Source organism: Amblyraja radiata, chromosome 9, assembly GCF_010909765.2.
Source record: "Amblyraja radiata isolate CabotCenter1 chromosome 9, sAmbRad1.1.pri, whole genome shotgun sequence".
In the NCBI taxonomy this organism is placed as follows: Eukaryota; Metazoa; Chordata; class Chondrichthyes; order Rajiformes; family Rajidae; genus Amblyraja; species Amblyraja radiata.
In genome coordinates, this window is record NC_045964.1 from 27,283,528 (window position 1) to 27,303,365 (window position 19,838).

The 19,838-nt window shown below is 41.3% G+C and overlaps 1 protein-coding gene across 4 annotated transcripts in view; it reads right to left on the minus strand.

Annotated features, from left to right (window-relative positions):
* arhgap11a (Rho GTPase activating protein 11A) overlaps nt 1-18,825 on the minus strand; it is a 43,878-nt gene extending 25,053 nt beyond the window's left edge. For all 4 annotated transcript variants that reach the window (XM_033026941.1, XM_033026940.1, XM_033026942.1 and 1 more), the window contains exons 1-6: nt 18,598-18,825; nt 14,928-15,016; nt 13,871-13,967; nt 10,721-10,974; nt 3,894-4,057; nt 689-829 (exon numbers count right to left, since the gene is read on the minus strand). In XM_033026941.1, coding sequence (XP_032882832.1) covers nt 689-829; nt 3,894-4,057; nt 10,721-10,974; nt 13,871-13,967; nt 14,928-15,016; nt 18,598-18,711 — 859 coding nt within the window. In that variant the 5' untranslated portion in view covers nt 18,712-18,825. The remainder of the gene's footprint in view (nt 1-688; nt 830-3,893; nt 4,058-10,720; nt 10,975-13,870; nt 13,968-14,927; nt 15,017-18,597) is intronic.
* Between the last annotated feature and the right edge of the window lie 1,013 nt (nt 18,826-19,838).

Here is a 19,838-nt window from a genome sequence, read left to right on the forward strand (position 1 = left end):
TCCTTTTCCTAAATCACCTTTCATCTCTATTGGATTTTCATTGGGCAGAAAGACAAATTAAGGTTGGCAAAGACACATATGATTCAGAGTTAAAGGTGAAAGATTGAAAATCAAAAGTGCAAAGCAAATAGGTTGGCGTATGATTTCATAGTAATTATTAAATTGTGAAAATAATCTAGAAACATCTTGCTTAACTTTCTATTTAGCACTTTGGAGTATTTGTTCAGTGCATTTTCAGTGCTATGATAGAACATTTGGAGGAGCGTGTTGTTTTTAAACAAAATTAAATATGTCAATAATAGTTCACTAATCATTATGGTTTCTTAAGGAAGATTGAAAATAATTGTCAGGAACCTGAAGAATTTTAAAAAAACCCAACACGATTTATAATTAATTGACCGAAAAGATGTTTGAACTATTTTTTTTTAAACAAAAAACTGTCATTTTTACGTGCAAAGAAAACCGTAGCAGAAAACGCAAGGAATTCCTTTGTTTTAACATGATTGAATGATCAACTTCACTTGCAGCAAATAAGATATGTCAAATCAAATGAAGGATGAACATGAAATATTATTCAGTCACAATTTACAGCGAAGTCGACACAAGCTGAACAGTCCAATTACAATCTTACTAAATATAAAAAGATTTAGACAGAAAAAGGACATAATTGAAATTGAATTTTATTAACCTCCAACACTCCGTCGCCTATGTCTTTTGCACTCTGCCACTCTTGAACCATCTCCATCTTCCAAGTTTTCTAATGGAGTGGTGAATGCTATATCACCAAGCATTGCTGGAACTTTTTCCAAGATAAACTCTGGAAAGCAACCTTAAAAAAAGGAATTGTTATTACTGACAATGAGAATCAAATTAGCCAATTTTAAAAGAGATACACAAGTTAACATAATTTGCCCACATTAGAACATAAAAGATAACCAAGTGCGAGATGAAGCCCCAATTAGCCCAGCAGAGACTTTGCAAGATGGTGCTTGCAGATGAGCTGCTCCATTTATAGAAAAAGTATCAGTGTACTTGTAAACAACTTCATTTTATGAATAGTTTTGAGATAAATCATTGATGAGCTGGTTATACAAATTTTAATGTCACTTTTCAGCATTATTTATCTGATAAAGGCTGCAGGGTGCATTACAGAAAATCAAACAAATAACACTGGAGATAAGGAGCAGTTAGTCGGGTGACTAAATGGTCAGTCAAAGAGGAGTTTTAAAAAAATGTAATGAAAGGCAGATAAAGGTGCTAGATACAACCCAAAAATATCAGTTAACGGAATGAAAGGAGAGAATCAAGACAGAACTGAAAGAACACACTGTTCTGAGAGTTGGAGGTTACACAGATAATAAACAGATTTGAACACTCAAATGAGTTGTGAACAACCTGGTTAGAAGGGAATGGACAGGCGACATTTTGGGTCATGACCCTTCATCAGACTGATCATGGTTTATCTGCATGGCTTCCTGTGATCATGCTATTCCCATGCTGCATCTTTTGTAGCTCTCACAGGTAAAACTGAGTTCCAACCCTCACCACTACATCCGCTCCATGAAGTAGACTCAAAGAGCACATTTTCAAGCACATATTAAATACGACTTATCTAGATAACAAAAACCATTTGCAAAATAATACAGGTTAATTAATTAGTAGACAAACGTCCCGGCAATGACAACATGTTTTAACTACAAAAGAAGTGAGAAGAACATCAATAACAACAGAACACAAGCAGAACAGATACGATTCAACTTCTATGGAAGGCAATGGTGTTAAATGGAAGTGCCTATTGCACATTCCTCCATTGAATATTAACGCTAATCAGATTCTATGGCTGTCCTTAACCTAGAAGTATTCTTACGATTTTAAAAATGGCAGCAAATCAAAGTAAAGAAACAACTGATTCATTAATTTGATATCTGTTATTAGTATTTTAGTTCCCGTCAGCTCCCAAATGATCGTAAACTAGTTTGTTTGTCAATACTTGCTCATTTCTTTAAGTAATCTTGTTTTTTTTGGTTACGAAAATGGGTCAGACATTGCTGAGGAAAACAAGCATGTGAATGATGATCTATGCACGAGTTAGCCAGGAATTCGACTGACTCAAGTTGCCTTCGGAATTGTGCCACATTGCAGTTAGTTTCATGAAAATGTAATTTCACGCTCAATGATCCAATAATTCCCATAGTGTTTCCTCTGTAGCCAAAAGTCTTTAAAGTTTAGTCAAGTTTGCTATTTATGTTGCAAATGCCATTCAAATTTGGTAACACCTGATTACAGCACATCAATCTCTATAGCCCCAAAAGTGAACAATATATGCAAAGACTCAGACTTGTGTGTATTTCTTTAGATTTAAAAATGTGTTTTTTTTAAAGTCCTAAATCTTCCCTTCCATTATTTTTTCTATGCTTAATTTGGCATTGAATTCATCCACACTCAGATTGTTTATCTTAGTACTTGCTGTTTCTTAATTGTTAAAAAGACATTGGTTAAAGATATTTAAATAAACTTTCATCGCATACATATTCCAGAAGAAAGCAAATGATGGAAATTCAACAGGGAGAAATTTTGTGAATTCTTCAAATCCACTGGCAAGACATATGGACAATTAACAACTGACATCAATGCACACCAACAATTCCACATGTTTTAACAGCTCTTAGCTGGTGCTATGTATCTGCTGATCTGGCGAAGAAATAATAATATCTCAAACTCTTTATTAATTAAAAACTATTATTCGGCATTTTGTGAATCACTTGATAAAGCAGTCAGATTTCTCATTCTGGAACCTATTTAAAAATCAGAGAATAGGTGCCAGCAGGATTCATAGAGATCTCGATAAAGTTACAGCATAAAGACCGAAAGGTCTGAATGACAATAAAGGATCTATCTATCTATCTATACAGTAGGTTAAAAAATTGCATACTGCATTTTTATTCTCTATGGAAACAGTGAACACTAATGTAAACTGCTGGTTAAATACTGTCAGCAGCTCAGCCAGATTTTCTAAAATATTGAAACAGTTCCAAAATTTATTTTTTAGCGTGCTTAGAAACAATTGGCCTCTTGATCCAGAACCACGAGGCTGGAAAATGTTTATAAAAGTTTTAAAAATTGGCTTAAATGGGAAACTGAAAGCCAATTTGATTTTATTATAGTATATGATCTACATGGAAAAGATTACCAACATCAAACTGGTTAGTTTTTCAAGTAAAAACCAATTTGTTTTAATCTTCTTTAAAATAAACAAACAATGCAAAGCTCCATTAGTTGGACTAGTATCATGCCAAGTTCATCAGAAAATTAGTACTTTTGTTAATCGTATCTTGTTCAAAAACAACGCTGATGAAGTGTAGTTTTCAACAATTCAATCCATTTGGGAGAAAAATATTGTTATTCTATACAGCAGGGATATTAAAAACAGGACAGGCAGATCTCATTGACTCTTAAAAGTCTAGAAATCCAAAAGAGTTTTGAAGTCAGGTAATGATGATTTAAATCAGCAGCCAGCTAAATCTGCAGTGTATGTTATTTTCACGTTGCTGAACATACAAAAATTGACTCAAGTATAATCAGATCACTTTCAATAAGCCAAGCATTACATGGATTTACAGAACAGCATTAACCTTTCAACATTCAAGCAATTTTAAATGACGTGACTCTATTGACCAAAATGGATTTTATAAAAGTTACGTTTGATGGTTATAAATGGACTTTGTCTGAATAAAACACTATAACATGGAGTTCCAAGAGGCCAGCAATTATTAAGTGCCTGTCTTTAACTACTTTCAGAAAAGCAGCAGCACCATTCTCAGTCGTCAAAAATGCATTGATTGAATACATGGGGAGAAAAGTAGAAGGAAAATATTTTTTTTTAAACTACATACCAATACCATCAAAATTGTCAATTAGCGTGTGCACTGTTGCAGCTTGAAGGTGAAGCCGTTTCTCTGCCAATGAGGTTACTTTTTCACTTCCATCTCCAGAATGGAACAGATTGGGTGCAAACACTACAGCAAGATTACTAGCATCCATTTTGTTATCTTTTGACCTAAACAAGTGGGGGAAAAATTAGTTCACTAAATTGACTTCAAATTAAAAAATAAACTTGATTGTATTTTCTCTATTTTAGTGTTTTGAGATTTACACTTATTTACCTCTCCATAGCTGCAGCACTTATGTAAGACTAAAATAATGCATGTCAGAAACAGACAAAAAGTTGTAATTGTTCACTATATGATACTGACAATATGCTCTGGTTAGAATCTTCCAATATGCGCTCCGTTACTTATGTACTATCTCCAGTACATAAAAAACTTTAACTTTCCCTGATATGGATTCACATACGTCAATTCACTTTATCTTTTCTTAATCACACTGAAATATGAGAATTCTCAATTACTACTTGAGGCAATAGCTAGGAATTTAAACATCAAATTTCTTTTTCTGTAGCAAAGTCCCTCCCATATTGTTTCCACTCCATTAATTAAAAAATGCAAAATTTGGTAAGTAGTTTACCAGTCTTAGAATAAGATTGAATTGATGGTCAACAAAGATGTTTAACAAATTAGAAATGGATCAGAACACTTGAAATGTTTAGCAAGCCAGGCATTATCCACCTGCAAGTTTATTATTCAGGTCAGTGACCTTTACGAAATAGAGAAAGTTAAAGCGAAAATGTTTTTAGGCACAAAAACAACAAAGGGAAAAAATAGCAGAGAAAGCAAAAAAAAAGTCTGTAATAAGATAGCGCACACAATAACAAAAGGGGCAATGAAATTGGAGGGGACAGTAAAAATTAATGAATAAAAAGCTTGAAGCTTTACTTTGCTGCGGGTGCTTTCCACCATTGTACATAAGGTCCTCAACCACATCTGTTCTACTACCCGAGCCATTACATTCCTCTTCCTGTCCACTTCTACCAATCCTTCTCTTCGCAGCATCAGCCTCCATGTTAAACTGATCATCCTCCGTAATTTCCAACATCTCCAACATAATGCCAGATACATCTTCCATCATAACCCCAAAGGCATTCCAAAAAGATAATTCCTGCCAGGACACCCCAGTTCACCTCCTCGATATCCCCTACCCTCTCATAGCATCATAATATGCCATATCAGGAGACGCCACTTGATCCTTTTACTCCTCCCTGCCTGCCATCCAGAGGTTAAAACAATCTTTCAGTAATTTAATTATACATCGTCTAATTTGACACCTGGCAGTTGATGGTCTCAAAGTAATCTATTCTACATTGGAAGAACTGAACCGACTGACCAATTCACAGAATGCCTCTGCTCAATAGGCAAGGATAAGCTTAACTCTTCCAATTGCCAGACTTTAATTCTCAATCTCCACCCAACCTATTTTGACCGTTGTTCCTGTATCACACACACTACTACAACAAAGACCAACTTAAACTAGAGGGACACTTCATTTTCAAAATTGGTATGTTATTACCTTTCAGACTTCTTCCCACCCTGCTTCCTGTAAGGACTATCCCCTACTCCCAATTCCTCCATCTACGCCACATCTGCACCCAGGATGAGGTGTTCCAAACCAGGGCATCGGAGATGTCCTCATTCTTTAGGGAACAGAGGTTCCCCTCTTCGACTATAGATGAGGCTCTCACCAGGGTCTCCTCTATAGCCCGTAGCTCCGCTCGCACTCCCCATCCCCCCCCCCACTCGTAACAAGGACAGAGTCCCCCTTGTCCTCACCTTCCACCCTACCAGCCGTCACATACAACAGATAATCCTCCGATATTCCCACCACTGGCCATATCTTCCCATCTCCTCCCCTTTCGGCTTTCCGCAGAGACTGCTCCCTCCGTAACTCCCTGGTCAATTTGTCCCTTCCCACTCTCACATCAGTCCGGTACTTTCCTTTGCAACCGCAGGAAATGCTACACTTGTCGCTTTACCCCCCCCCCCCCCCCTCCATCCAAGGACCCAAGCAGTCTTTCCAGATGAGGCAGAGGTTCACCTGCACCTCCTCCAACCTCACCTATTGCATCCGCTGTTCTAGGTGTCAACTTCTCTACATCAGTGAGACCAAGTGCAGGCTTGGCGATCGCTTCACCCAACACCTCTGCTCAGTTCGCATTAACCAACCTGATCTCCCGGTGGCTTAGCACTTCAACTCTCCCTCCCATTCCGAATTCGACCTTTTTGTCCTGGGCCTCCTCCCATGGCCAAAGTGAGTCCCACCGCAAATTGGAGGAGCAGCACCTCATATTTCGTTTGGGGAGTTTACATCCCAGCGGTATGAACATTGACTTCTCCAATTTCAGGTAGTCCTTGCTTTCTCCCTCCTTCCCAGCTCTCCCCCAGCCTACTGTCTCCGCCTCTTTCTTTCTTCTTCCCGCCCCCCCCACCCCCACATCAGACTGAAGAAGGGTCTCGACCCAAAACGTCACCTATTCCTTTGCTCCATAGATGCTGCCTCACCCGCTGGGTTTCTGCAGCATTTGCAGAAATTTCTTAAACCTTTCTAACTTTGATTTTTCCAGCATCTGCAGTTCTTTCTTAAACCTTTCAGACTCAACTGTTTCAGGTAATCAACAGCTATGGTCTTAGTGCCTTGCACTTCCCGCATTGTTAATTTTTCCTTCTTCCTGCAATTTCAGATATTATTATTTTTTTCCTGCTTACAACTCTTCCTGATCAACTTTTGTTCTCCATTAATGTCTTTATATTTATTCGCAATGCTAAATTCACTTCCTCTCGACATTTAGTCTCACCAACACATCAGATCTGTGTTCTCCCTGCCACACTCCTCACCTGGCATTGCATCTTAGAAAGGTACTAGTTCTGATAAAAAAGATCTTCACCCCGATACATTAACTCTGGTTACCTTACCATATTTATCTGCCTGAATATATATAGTACTCAAAAAGCAAAGTGTTATCTGAAATAAAAAAGAAAATACTGGAAATATTCAGGTCAGGCAACATCCATGGAGAGGGAAAATGAGATAGCAATTCAGGTCCTTGATAAGAACTTAACCAAATCATCAACTGTTTCTCTCTCCACATATTCTAAATATTCTATTTTATTTCAGGTTTTAAGCACCAACAATACTTTGCATTTGGCTTTTAGTTAAGCCCATTTTCACAGCGTCTTATAGTTCACTGGTAGATGGGTATATAATAAGAAACGTTAACGTTTTTTAAAGGAAAAAATAACTAAAGCAGAAAAGAATAAATTAAAAATCAAAGAAATAATACAGAATCTAGAGCAACTATAAATTATTAAAATAACATTATTATATACTTTAGGTATGGGCTTGCTTGAAAAAGATTATGAAAATAGGGGGAGAACAAGACATGGAACTGGACTAGAAAGCTGATGGAATTAAATAAAATAACAATTAGTCTTGCTAATGTTGAGGGAGAATCTACTGAATTGAAATAAAAAACAAACTCTCTAGTGTTCCTCAGGGCAGGAAGTCAAAACTGTCACAGTTGCACTGGCCTGTGGGTCTCCAGGCTGCAACTGTATAATAAATTCCTAATTCTTCTTTAAAACGGTCCATTAAGTTCCATGAAAGCAACTACATTAAAACAAATACATGGGAAATTGGACAGTCCACCCAAAAACAACTTGGGAATCCTGCCTTGTTATCACATGGTTGAAATAGGGGAACCTCTGAAATAACAACATTGTGGGAGCAACTTAACCAAAAAACAATTAGATAGGTACAGGTACTTGAATAGGAACGGGCAAAACATTGGCAATTGGAATTAGCTCAGTTATAACATCTGGCCCGCATGGACGTTTTGGGTTGGGTCCACTTCCTTGTTGCATGAAAAAATGGCAGAATAAAAGACAATAAAAAGATGGTTCATTGTTATTTGCTCAACACTCACATCCAGCAAAATCAATAAATGAAATCACAGATCAAATGGCCTACTTTTGTCCTGCAAGATTCTATAACTGCAGCCTACATTTAAAGATAGTCAGTGAAAGTGGTAGCAATGAAACCCAATCACCAATGAATAGTGTGTGGCTCAAGTCATCCCATCTCAATGTTAGCTACAGAAATAATTTGCATTTTTGTAGGTGAATTTGAACTTCATCTAGTGCATGTTTTTATTAAAGTACAGGTGCACAACCTTTTATCCGAAAGCCTTGGGACCAGACACTTTTCATAATTCAGAATTTTTCGGCTTTCGGAATGGAAGATTTTTAGCGTAGATTTTAACGGCTGGCTCAGTGGTACAGTGCTCGGCTTATATCCGCAAGGTCGCGAGTTTGCGCCTCGATCCCGGCAGTTACTCGATCGCGAGTTTGAGTCTTCAATGTAGTTTTTTCTTGCAGAATAGGAGAGAATAGGGAGGGTTAGGCTGGGATCATTCTCTGCGAGATGATCTTAGTGCGAGAGACAAGTGTAGGAGAGGTGTACTGACTGTGTGGGCAGAACTTTGGAAGTGATTGCCCACCATTCTCAAAAGCCGCTGTGTCTCCCTGTCCCTCCAACTCGAGGAATCCGCTCCCCGATGGGCCGCTACGGCGACAAGTGGCAGTTCGCCCACAGCCCGAGCTGCGCCACCCCAAGAACAAGACGTACCTTGCACACCATCAGCTTCTGCCCCTACGGGGAGCGTATTGCTCTGGAGTTGGAGCGGGGCTGGGCTGGAGTTGCTGATCTGGGATCTCCGTGCTTGCAGTGGGCCTGGGGGTCGGTGTCCCGATGAGGGGGTGCAGCTCGGGCTGTGGGCGAACTGCCACTTGTCGCCGTAGCGGCCCATCGGGGAGCGGCTTCTGGTGGTCCTGACGTCTCTCAGCTCCTGTCCACGGGGGTGGCCGGAGACGTCACGACCAACAGTAACCTGCTCCCCGATGGGCCGCTACAGCGACAAGTGGCAGTTCGCCTACAGTCCGAGCTGCGCCCCCTCATCCGCAACCCGGGTTCCTCTGGAGTTGGAGCGGGGCTAGAGTTGCTGCTGGCTGTGAGTCTCTGGGATCTCCGTGCTTGCAGTCGGTGTCCCGTTGGTCCTGACGTCTCCGGCCACCCCCCTGGACAGGAGCTGAGACTGGGAACTGTACCGCCCTTGCCCCCTCCCTCTGCAACTGCAAACAACCCCACTCTCCTGCTCACCTGCAAGGGCGGTACAGTTCCCAGTCTCAGCTCCTGTACAGGGGGGTGGCCGGGACGTCACAGCCCGAGCTGCGCCCCCTCATCCGCAACCCCAAGAATAAGACGTACCTTGCACACCATTAGCTTCTGTCCCTACGGGGAGCGTGTTCCTCTGGAGTTGGAACGGGGCTGGGCTGCTGCTGGCTGTGGGTCTCTGGGATCTCCGTGCTTGCAGTGGGCCTGGGGGTCGGTGTCCCGTTGGTCCTGACGTCTCCGGTGACTGGATTGACCGGCTGGCATCGCCGACGTGAAGACAGTGCAAAGCCCCCGCGCCGGTGCAATGGGCGGGGAGTTGGAGAGGGGAGGGAAGGGGTCACACACATGGCCGGGAAGCAGAGGGGTGTAGGTGGGGTGAAACTGAAGGGAGCGACAATCTGCTGCTGCCTGCCCGCTGAGTTAAAAAGTTCCCACGCAAGACTCACGATACACTGTGTATCGTGAGTCTACCGTGGGAACTTTTTAACTCAGCGGGCAGGCAGCAGCAGATTGTCAATTATTAACCCTCCCGCGCAATATACCCTCACCTTCTCTTTTATGAATGGGGATTTAGTTCCCCTTTCTTCGAGGACCGACTGGAGGTTCCGCTGTCACCTCTGCGGGCCGCCCTCGGTGAACGTCTTCAAGGACCTTTCTTCAAGGACCGAAAAAATGTCCGCTATTCGGAGCTTTTCGTTATTTGGAATTTCGGATAAAAGGTTGTGCACCTGTAGTTGATAATGAATTCAACTCAGTTGAAAATAATTAAATAAAAATGCAGTCACCAATCCCGAATTAGATGCATCTTATAAATTGGATGAAATAAAGACAAATGAGAAACAACACAAGCAATAGAATTTGTTAGTTGCGGACAGATGCATGACAGGGCACACCAAATGCACTGTAATATTTATATCTAAAATGAAAAAAAAATGCAGGCATTGGAAATATGAAACATACAGAAAAAATGCTGGAAAAACATACTAGATTAGGGAAAATCTGTGGAAAAAGGAAAGTGAATGATTCTGGTTCATGATCCTTTGTCAGAACTGAGTTATACACTTAATATACTTTGAAAATGAGGTTGATAAAGCTGTGTAGGAAGGAACTGCAGATGCTGGTTTAAATCGAAAATAGACACAAAATACTGGAGTAACTCTGCAGGACAGGAAGCATGTCCGGAGAGAAGGAATGTGTGACGTTTCGTGTCGAGACCCTTCGTCAGACTGATGTCAGGGGAGTGGGCAGTATATAGATAAGGAAATGTAAGGTGTGAAAACAGGACAAAGGGAATGGAGATCAATGATAATGTAGAATAGATCATTGTTAGTTGGGAGAAGGTAACAACAAAGCAAACAGATATAGAATGTAATCGGAAAATTGGGATGGGGTTGGGGATGAAGAGAGAAAGAAAGTAAGGGCTATTTTAAGTTAGAGAAGTCAATGTTCATACCGCTGGGGTGTAAGCTGCCCAACCGAAATATAAGGTGCTGTTTCTCCAATTTGTGCTGGGCCTCACTGACAATGGAGGTGGCCCAGGACAGAAAGGATACAAAAGTTGTTCTACTCATCAGTACACACAGTAGGCTATAATACAAACCTGAGGGACACATTTTGGAGAAAATTCAGGAAATAATGCAGTATATCAATAGTTTTTTCAGGAAGTAAACAGGAAAGAAGAAGTGTGGTTGAAATCTTCTCATTGTTCTGTAGTTGTTGTGCTCTGAAAAAGGCTTCATGCAGTTCCACTGGAAGTACCGGCTCAGGCAGCTCCCGAAAAAATTGTTTTACCAGTCCTGCCACATCACAAGGGGGAGCCAGAGTAAGACATTTTTCACCTTGATCCACTTTTTCCTGGAGAAACAATCACATTGCACTTGCATATCATTGTACGCTACAGAAAGGGAAGAGGGCAAACATCAACCTTTCCATCTCACCCAAATCAAAGGCTGCATCTCACCTCCAATCCCCAGACAATCGCACTATAATCAACATTATATTCAGCAAGAAAACTGAAAGTAAATGCATCACTTTCTTTACAAAATTTGGCCATGATCAATAAAATTCTGATTTTGTTTTTCAAAAGTTACAATGTATGCTTGACTATCTATCAAAATGAATCTTGTTCATTTCAAATATGAGCATACGTCAGTCCTTTTCCTTCCATAGATGCTGTCTGACCTGCTGAGCTCCCTCAGCATTTATATATACCTAACTTATATTCAATGAGCATACTACCGTTTTAAAAGATTATGGCACTAAAGATAGATTCACGAGTTCAATAAAGCAAAATCCATTCAGATAGCAACAAATAAAACCAAACCCAAGAATAACAAACGTTGGTTAATTTCATAAAAGAGAACCACGAAAATGAAGAAACATAAAATTTAGTACCTCAGTTACCAATCTAATATTTGTAACCTCTAATCTCTATAATACAAAATAAAATGCATGGGGAGAAAGCTGGGAAAATTATGATTATTTCCCTCTAACTTGGTGTGTATACATTTTCTGTAAAAAAAAACTGCTGGAGAAATTTGGCGACTCAAAGCAGCATCTACATGTCCCGTATATTGGTTCATGTACATAATTTAACCCTAACATAACTAATTATCCCTAAAAAAATGTATAAATAAAAAATTGCGAGAAATTTGGAGAAAGAAAGCAAAAATTGCTGTAAATATACCAGACCTAATATGCACCATTTTACAAAAAAAGACAGGTCTCATTATTATATGCGTGTATCACAAAAATTTAATAACCAATGTTGCTCCATATAGTTCCTCATTGACCTGTTTTCCTCCCCATATTTTATTTTTCATGTTCCCTATTTACATTGAAATAGAAATATAGCTAGAAAAATTAAGTGCAGATTAATTTCCTTATATCTGCCAAATATTAATTTTCTAAGCAACTTCACTTTAATCGGGAGAGGGACCACTTAGCAATCTGCATGTGTCCAGTCACATTCACTGACATTTATTTGGCTGAGATTTATTTCACATTATTCATGTGGGAGCATTACATAGAAGTTTTGGTCTGAACAAGTTTATTGCATTGGCAGAAATAATTACTGGCTCAAAGTTTAAACTACATCTGATCCTTCTCAGAGACGTGCATTCAAATGACTGGGATTAAATCCAATAAGGAATGGAATCTGAACCATAAATACATTGTTGCACCACAAAAGAGCAATGGCGCAGTTCCTCTACAAAACTGTAGTAACATTTGATTAAAATGGACCTGTTTCTATTTGAATCTCAAATTTTATTATCCCTTGGAGTCCTCTTTCTTATTACCTCCCTAAAACTGGATGGACGAAAATACAGAAGATATTTACACATTTTGAAGAGTGAGGAAGAACAAGTGCTATGGAAAAGCAATATACCATTACCTTACTGCTACAAATACTCAGAAAAAACACTTTTATTTACATACTCAGTAAATTTCATTAACTTGGTACATTTCTCATTGTGCTTGATAGGTACATTAAATCAAAAAAAAAATCTGAGTCTGGGCTGTGATAGGACCTTCACTTATGTTGGCCTTCATAACAAGAGGAGTTGAGTATAGGAGCAAATAGGTCCTTCTGCAGTTATACAAAGTCCTAGTGAGACCACGCCTGGAGTATTGTGTGCAGTTTTGGTCTCCAAATTTGAGGAAGGACATCCTTGCTATTGAGGGAGTTCAACATTGGTTCACAAGGTTAATTCCCGAGATGGCGGGACTGTCATATGCTGAGAAAATGGAGCAGCTGGGCTTGTATAGTCTGGAATTTAGAAGGATGAGGGGATCTTATTGAAATATTAGATTATTAAGGGTTTGGACACGCTAGAGGCAGGAAACATGTTCCCGATGTTGGGGGAGTCCGGAACCAGGGGCCATAGTTTAAGAATAAGGGGTAAGCCATTTAGAACGGAGATGAGGAAACACTTTTTCACACAGAGTTGTGAGTCTGTGGAATTCTCTGCCTCAGAGGGCAGTGGAGGCCAGTTCTCTGGATACTTTCAAGAGAGAGCTAGATAGGGCTCTTGAAGATAGCGGAGTCAGGGGATATGGGGAGAAGGCAGGAACGGGGTACTGATTGTGGATGATCAGCCATGATCACATTGAATGGCGGTGCTGGCTCGACTCCTGCACCTATTGTCTATTGAGCCATTAGATTAATAACTTAATGTAGGTGTTAAGGCATAGCTTAAAAGGAGAAAAAAATGAATAAGATTGGACTCAAAATTCCAGGGGTTGCCTTGATTTCCAAAGCATGGCTAACAATGATGAAGCAAAGTAGACTTCAAGTTCAACATAATTAATAAAAGTTGCGATTTGAGATGAGAAAATAATACAGGTGTGTGTGTGTGTGTGCGCGCGGGCTGGAGAGATGCAAATCCATGGAGGAATTTTTAAATGAGGGTGTTAACAATTGATGTTCCCGCTGATGTTACAGCAAGTACCAGATGATGCAACAATATGCATAATAGATAACCAAGTTATATTGTGAAGTGCAAATGAGAATCGACAAATGAGGTTAGAATCCATTTTTTTTCTCAACACTCTAATCTTGGGTGGTGTCTGGATTCTTTGCATGCACCACTGAAGATTCCACAAACTGTGCAGCATTTGCAATGCGAAGATTCTAAAATAATGCCACTTCAACAAAACAATGACAAAAATAAAATGATGTTAATCTCAAAATAATGCAGCTGCAGGATTTACAATTGAAATTAAGCAAGGAAAAATAGAACATTCTTACCTTTAAAACTCTAAGACGACTCACAGATCCTGATTTTCTGAAGAGTCCTTCTGTATCAATGTGCTTTTCTAAATAGCTACAGGCATCGACGAGAAACCTACAAGTTCAGGTCATAATGAATTATTACTTGGAATCACTTAATAAAGTAATAATATTTTCAAGTTATTAAAAAATGTTCAGTTTGCTCTTGCACAACAATATTTAAAGGAGCTGCAAACAGGGTGAAGATAGTGCAACAGAACAATTTTCACTGAAAGATTATCAATAAAACACAAAATGTATGTAGAAACAAGGAACTACAGATGCTGGTTTGCAAAAAGAGCCGGAGTAACTAAGCAGGTCAGGCAGTATCTCTGGAGAACATGGAAAGGTGATGTTTTGGATTGGGACTTTTCTTCAGACTGATGGCTGTGGTGGGGGGGAGGGGGGGGCGCAGAGGAAGAAAGATAGCTGGACAAACCCTAGCAGAATATCAGTATTAGATTAATGTGGATTTGGGTGTTATATGCCATGTATTGGTTATTTCAAAACCATCCAAACAGCCCTATTCATAGTTAGAGAAACATAGATGTTAAAGTAGGAAATATGATGAAAATTGGTGGTCATAAAGAGCAAAGCAAGTTGTCTCAGGGCACAGCAAACAAAATGGAGCAGAGCAATGGCAGAGGAAATTTAAGCCTGACAAATGGAAGGTGATGCATTTGGGAAGGTCCAATTGGGGTAGGACATGTACAGTAAATGGTCGGACACCAAGGAACATTGATGAACAAAAAGGCCCATGGGCCCAACTCTCCGAAAGTGGCAGCAATGTCAATAGGGTGGTGAAGACAACATATCCCATCCTTCGTTTTATCTGCTAGGACATAGAATATGAGATGGAATGTTACATTGCAAAACACTGATTAGGCTGCATTTCAGAGTATTGTGTGCATGTTTAGTCGCCACTCTATGGGTCTGTCAATACTGGGTACTCTTTCAGTTTCAAACATGTTAAAAACACAAACATTAAAATCACACCAAAATTCATATTCTAATTTTGTTAATTATATCAACTTACTGTGGAAGACTGGCATGTCCGAGGAGAGTGCATAGTGGTAGAGCATGCAGAGGGGTGCCGAACACTCCATTGTATGTTATTTTCTTGTCCTAAGTCAATCCAAAAAGAATATGAGAGCGCACAATTTGCATCCAATTAACATTACTGATGTTACCAAAATAACCCAAAGAAAGCACTAGCATGTAATTATAAAAAAGAGATACAGTCCCTAAAATGATAACTTTGGTTAAACCCAGGGTATCCTTCCATGTACTTGATAATGCCTTTGCTCTGCGAACCCCTCTCCAAGAATTCTGGATAAGCAAGTATCTACTGTGGACAAACAGTATGCACTTTCCCATAAGAAAACATTATTTTTTTAAAGTCTCTTGACTTAAAATAAATGCATTTTATTTTGGTTAGCTAAAGGTCCAAACCATATTTTTATTTTGAAATCCAATTACTAATAAACTAAGATGCTCTTAAAGTAAAACTATGCTAAGTAAAACTAACCACTGAAGTATTGCAAATCACCTCCATTGACAGTAAAGCATGCAACTTGGCTTTATATTATGCACCAAAGTAAAAAAAGATACTGCATAATCATTGCTCTAATAAAAAGAGGAAACTTTAAAGAGCCAGTTATTGCACATAAACCGTTTAAGCTGTTACATTAGACTACTGAAAACCATTACTTTGAACATTCACACCAGTGACCCAAAATGTCATCTGTCCATTTCCCTCCTCAGATGCTGTCTACATTCTTCTCATGAAGAAGGGTTTCGGCCCGAAACGTCGCCTATTTCCTTCGCTCCATAGATGCTGCTGCACCCGCTGAGTTTCTCCAGTAATTTTGTGTACCAGTCAGTTCTCTTCCTTTGTTCATCCATGGTCAGGGCCATGAACCCTCCGCAGTCGCCACTACGGACAGACGGATGTACATTTTGTGTACCTACATTCTTCTCATGCCTGGCAACAAATGCTGGTCTTGTCATTAATGACCAGAATCCTCAAAAAACATAAATACTATGCTTCCAGATAGGAACTAATGGGCCTGGTTTACAAAAAAGGCGTAGCAGGTCAGGCAATATCTCTGGAGAATATGGATGGATAGATTGATTTGATATGCGGGTGAGGAGAAAGCTGGAAGAGTGGAGGGGCAGGACTATGCCATGGCAAGTGAGAGGTGGATAGGAAGGGGGATGTGATTGGCACATAGTTGAGGCGTTATAAGGCACTGGCCAGACTGTATTTGGAGTATTGTAAACAGTTTTGGGCCCCATATCTGAGGAACGATGTGTTGTCATTGGAGAAGGTCCAGAGGAGGTTTACGAGAATGATTTGGTTAACGGCACTGGGTCTATACTCGTTGGAGTTTAAAAGGATGATTTCCTCATTGAAACTTACCGAATAGCAAAAGGCCTGGATAAAGTGGATGTGGAAAGGATGTTTCCACTAGTGGGAGAGACTAGGACTGGAGGCCATGGTCTCAGAACGTACCTACCTTTAGATGGAAGACAAGGAGAAATTTCTTTAGTCAAAGGGTGGTGAATCTGCAGAATTATTGCCTGTGGAGGTCGTCAATAGAAATTTTAAGGCCGAGATTGATAGATTCTTGATTAGTACAGGGGTTATGAGAAGTCAGGCGACTGCAGTTGAGAGGGAAAGAGAGATCAGCCATGATTGAATGGTGGAATAGACTTAATAGGTCAAATGGGCTAATTATGCTTCTATAACTTATGAATGATTGGGCAAGTGTCCCCCTCCTCAGGTATCTTCTGATGCAACTGCAGATGCAACACAATACTTTATTAGCCAAGTATGTTTTGCAACTAATGAGGAATTTCATTTGCCAAGGGTCATATAAATAAAAAGCAACAGAACATACAAAATACATTTTAACATAAACAGTGACTCCTCCGCATTCCTCACTGTGTCAAGGAATATGGGGAGAAGGTAGGCACGGGTTATTGATAGGGAACGATCAGCCATGATCACAATGAATGGCGGCTCTGGTTCGAAGGGCCGAATGGCCTCCTCCTGCACCTATTTTCTATGTTTCTATATGATGGAAGGCGAACAATAGTTCAATCTCTTCCCTTCTTTGTTCTCCCGCAGTCGGGGGCCTCGAGCCTTCTGTTAACGGGACGATCTTGACCCACATAGCTGGCGGTCGGGGCGATCAAGCTCCTGCATCGAGGGGAAGCTCAGCTCCCCCCGTCGAGCGATCTGACCCTGGGTCCGCGCTGGCCGAAACCTTCTGCGTTGTTTGGAGCTTCCTGACATCGGTCTCTACCCAAGACTGTGAGCTCCTTGATGGTAAAGTCCACAGGCCGCGTTGGAGCGTCGATCCCAGGCTCCGATGTTAAGGCCATGCCATGCGGTGGTCTCAAAGTCAGTCCGAGGAGGCCTCCAGCTCCACGATATTAGGCCGCAGAGCGACCGGAGATATGATCCGGAAAACAATTGTATCTCTGGCAAGGTAAGAGACTGAAAAAAAAAGTTTCCCCCTCCCCCCACATAAAACAAACCAGAGAAGATTACCACAAACTTTTTAAAAACACTTTAAATAACAAAAAAGACGAAAAGACAGACAGACTGTTGGCGAGGCTGCAAATCGTGCGGCACTGCTGGTGGTTCCTATTCACAACTTGCACCTCTTCTCTCCGTATCTCAGACCTTTTGTTTTCTCATCCCTGGCCTTTGTCCAACCTGGCCAAGCTCTCATTCCACTCCTACCCTCAAGAAGAAGGTAATGGAGCCTTGAAACTGTAATGTCAAAGCTCCGGAGCAACTTATTCCCAACCACCATTAGGCTATCAAATACGGCAGCCTCCAACTACATAGACTTTGGGGGCATTGTTTTTGTGTTTGCACTATTATTGTTTGTTTGTTTTTTTTATAAAGTGAACTGTTTTGTTGTTTATTATGGTGTTTACATAGTGCTATGTTTATAAATCTTTTGTTGCTGCTGTAAGAATGGCGTAATTGCATTTCAGGACACATGACAACAAAAAGACTGGTAGGAAGGAACTGCAGATGCTGGTTACACCGAAAAGACACAAAGTGCTGGAGTAACTCAGCGGGACAAGTAGCATCTCTGGAGAAGGAATTAGTAACGTTTCTTGTCGAGACCCTTCCTCAGACCCTGAAAACTTTCCGTTCACATGTATCCACCTATTACTCGTCAGGCTTTGTGCTGCCCGCTCCCCCATCAGTCTGAAGAAGGGTCCCGGCCCTCAAACGTGTAATCTATTCGTGTTTTCCACAGATGCTGCCTGACCCGCTGAGTTACTTCAGCGCTGCGCGTGTCTTTGAAAGAGTATGTTCGCCAGGAAGACTACGTCAAAACAAATAAAGTGGGCCAATCGTGAACGCCCCGATCCCGAAAATGAACGTTTAAAACAATCGAAAATAGACACAAAAAGCTGGAATGACTCAGCGGGACAGGCAGCATCTCTGGAGAGAAGGAAAGGGTGATGCTTCGTGTCGAGACCCTTCTTCAGACAATCGTTTTAAATACCAGTATAATTTGCTCATCCTATTTCACTCACCGTCCACATATCTATGTAAACATTACATTCTCCGAGTTCCCACATGTGCAATGAAAACAACAAGCAATACCCCCTCCTCCATAATGTAAACAGCGTCCTGTCGTACGCTGTAACTGCAATGTTGGGCATTGTCTTACCCGGCCTGGCGGCCCACTGTTGCAGTTGATCCTGTTCCACTGTTTCACTTTGATCCCATTGTCTCTGAGGTGCTGCACAACGGCGAGCCTCAGTATGTTCCTGTCCACTTTCATTCTGGCCACCGCTCTCTGCTCCCGTTCTCAGGACGCCCTCCGCTGCCCCAACACACTCGATCTTCCCTCCTTCTCCCTCACCAGCTGCCCCTCCCCCACAGTTCACCGACCCCGATCCTTCCCCTCACCTCACCAGCTATCCCTGATCTCTCCCCTCTCCTCCCTCGCCAGCGTCCCCTGCACCCACCACTCTCTGTCCTCGACCTCTCCCTCCCTTCTTGCCCACCAGATGCCCTTTCGCCCCTGACCTCGCTCCCAAAGAGCTCTGCTCTAAGATCTTTGCTCGCTCCCACCAGCTGCCCCCTTCTCCCACTGCTTCCGTTTTCGACCTCCCCTCCTTCTCACCCACGACCTGCCCCCTTCAACCACCGCTCTCCCTGACCCTCTCACTCACCAGCTGCCCCTGTTCCCTCCTCTCCTCTCCTCTCCCCGGTTACTCCCCTTCCCCTCAACCAAAGATTATAGATTAAACATCTAGTATCTTTGCCCTCAACCTCCACTCGAGCGTCAGCCCCCGCGCGCGTTCTCCGTTCGAACGGTGGCGCGCTCCGACGAGCCTTCTTATTGGTTGAAGCGAATTCAAATGTGAGGTCCTACCGCGCGAGCGTGTCTTCGGTGCCGCCTGAGGCGAGGGGGTTTGTGCGCATGCGTCCCCTACGCGGCCGCTCGCTCTGGCGCTCTGCCGGCTCCAACGATTGAAGTGCGCGGCAGCGGCCATTGAAACTAGTATCTTTGATTGAAACGAGTGGAGCTCTTTTCATGGCTCATGAAATACGGGGAGGTGTGAGCGTGTTGAAAATAGACAGTGGTGCTGCCCAACAAATACAAAAAAAGAAATCCACAGGCGACCATTAATTCAATCTTCTTTTATTTTAGACAGAATTATACAACACGGAAACAGGCCCTTCGACCCGCCTACTCCATCCATGTCGACCGAGTTGGCAAACTGGGCTTGTTCCATTTACTTACATTGGGCCCATACACCTCTAAACTCTTCCCGTCTTTCTTTTAATTGTATCCTCTTTCTTTTTTATTTATGTATTTAATATTTTTGTTGTATTTATTGAGTACTTTGTTTACAAACCTGCTGTTCTACTGCTGTAAGAATTTGATTTTTCTGTTTCGGG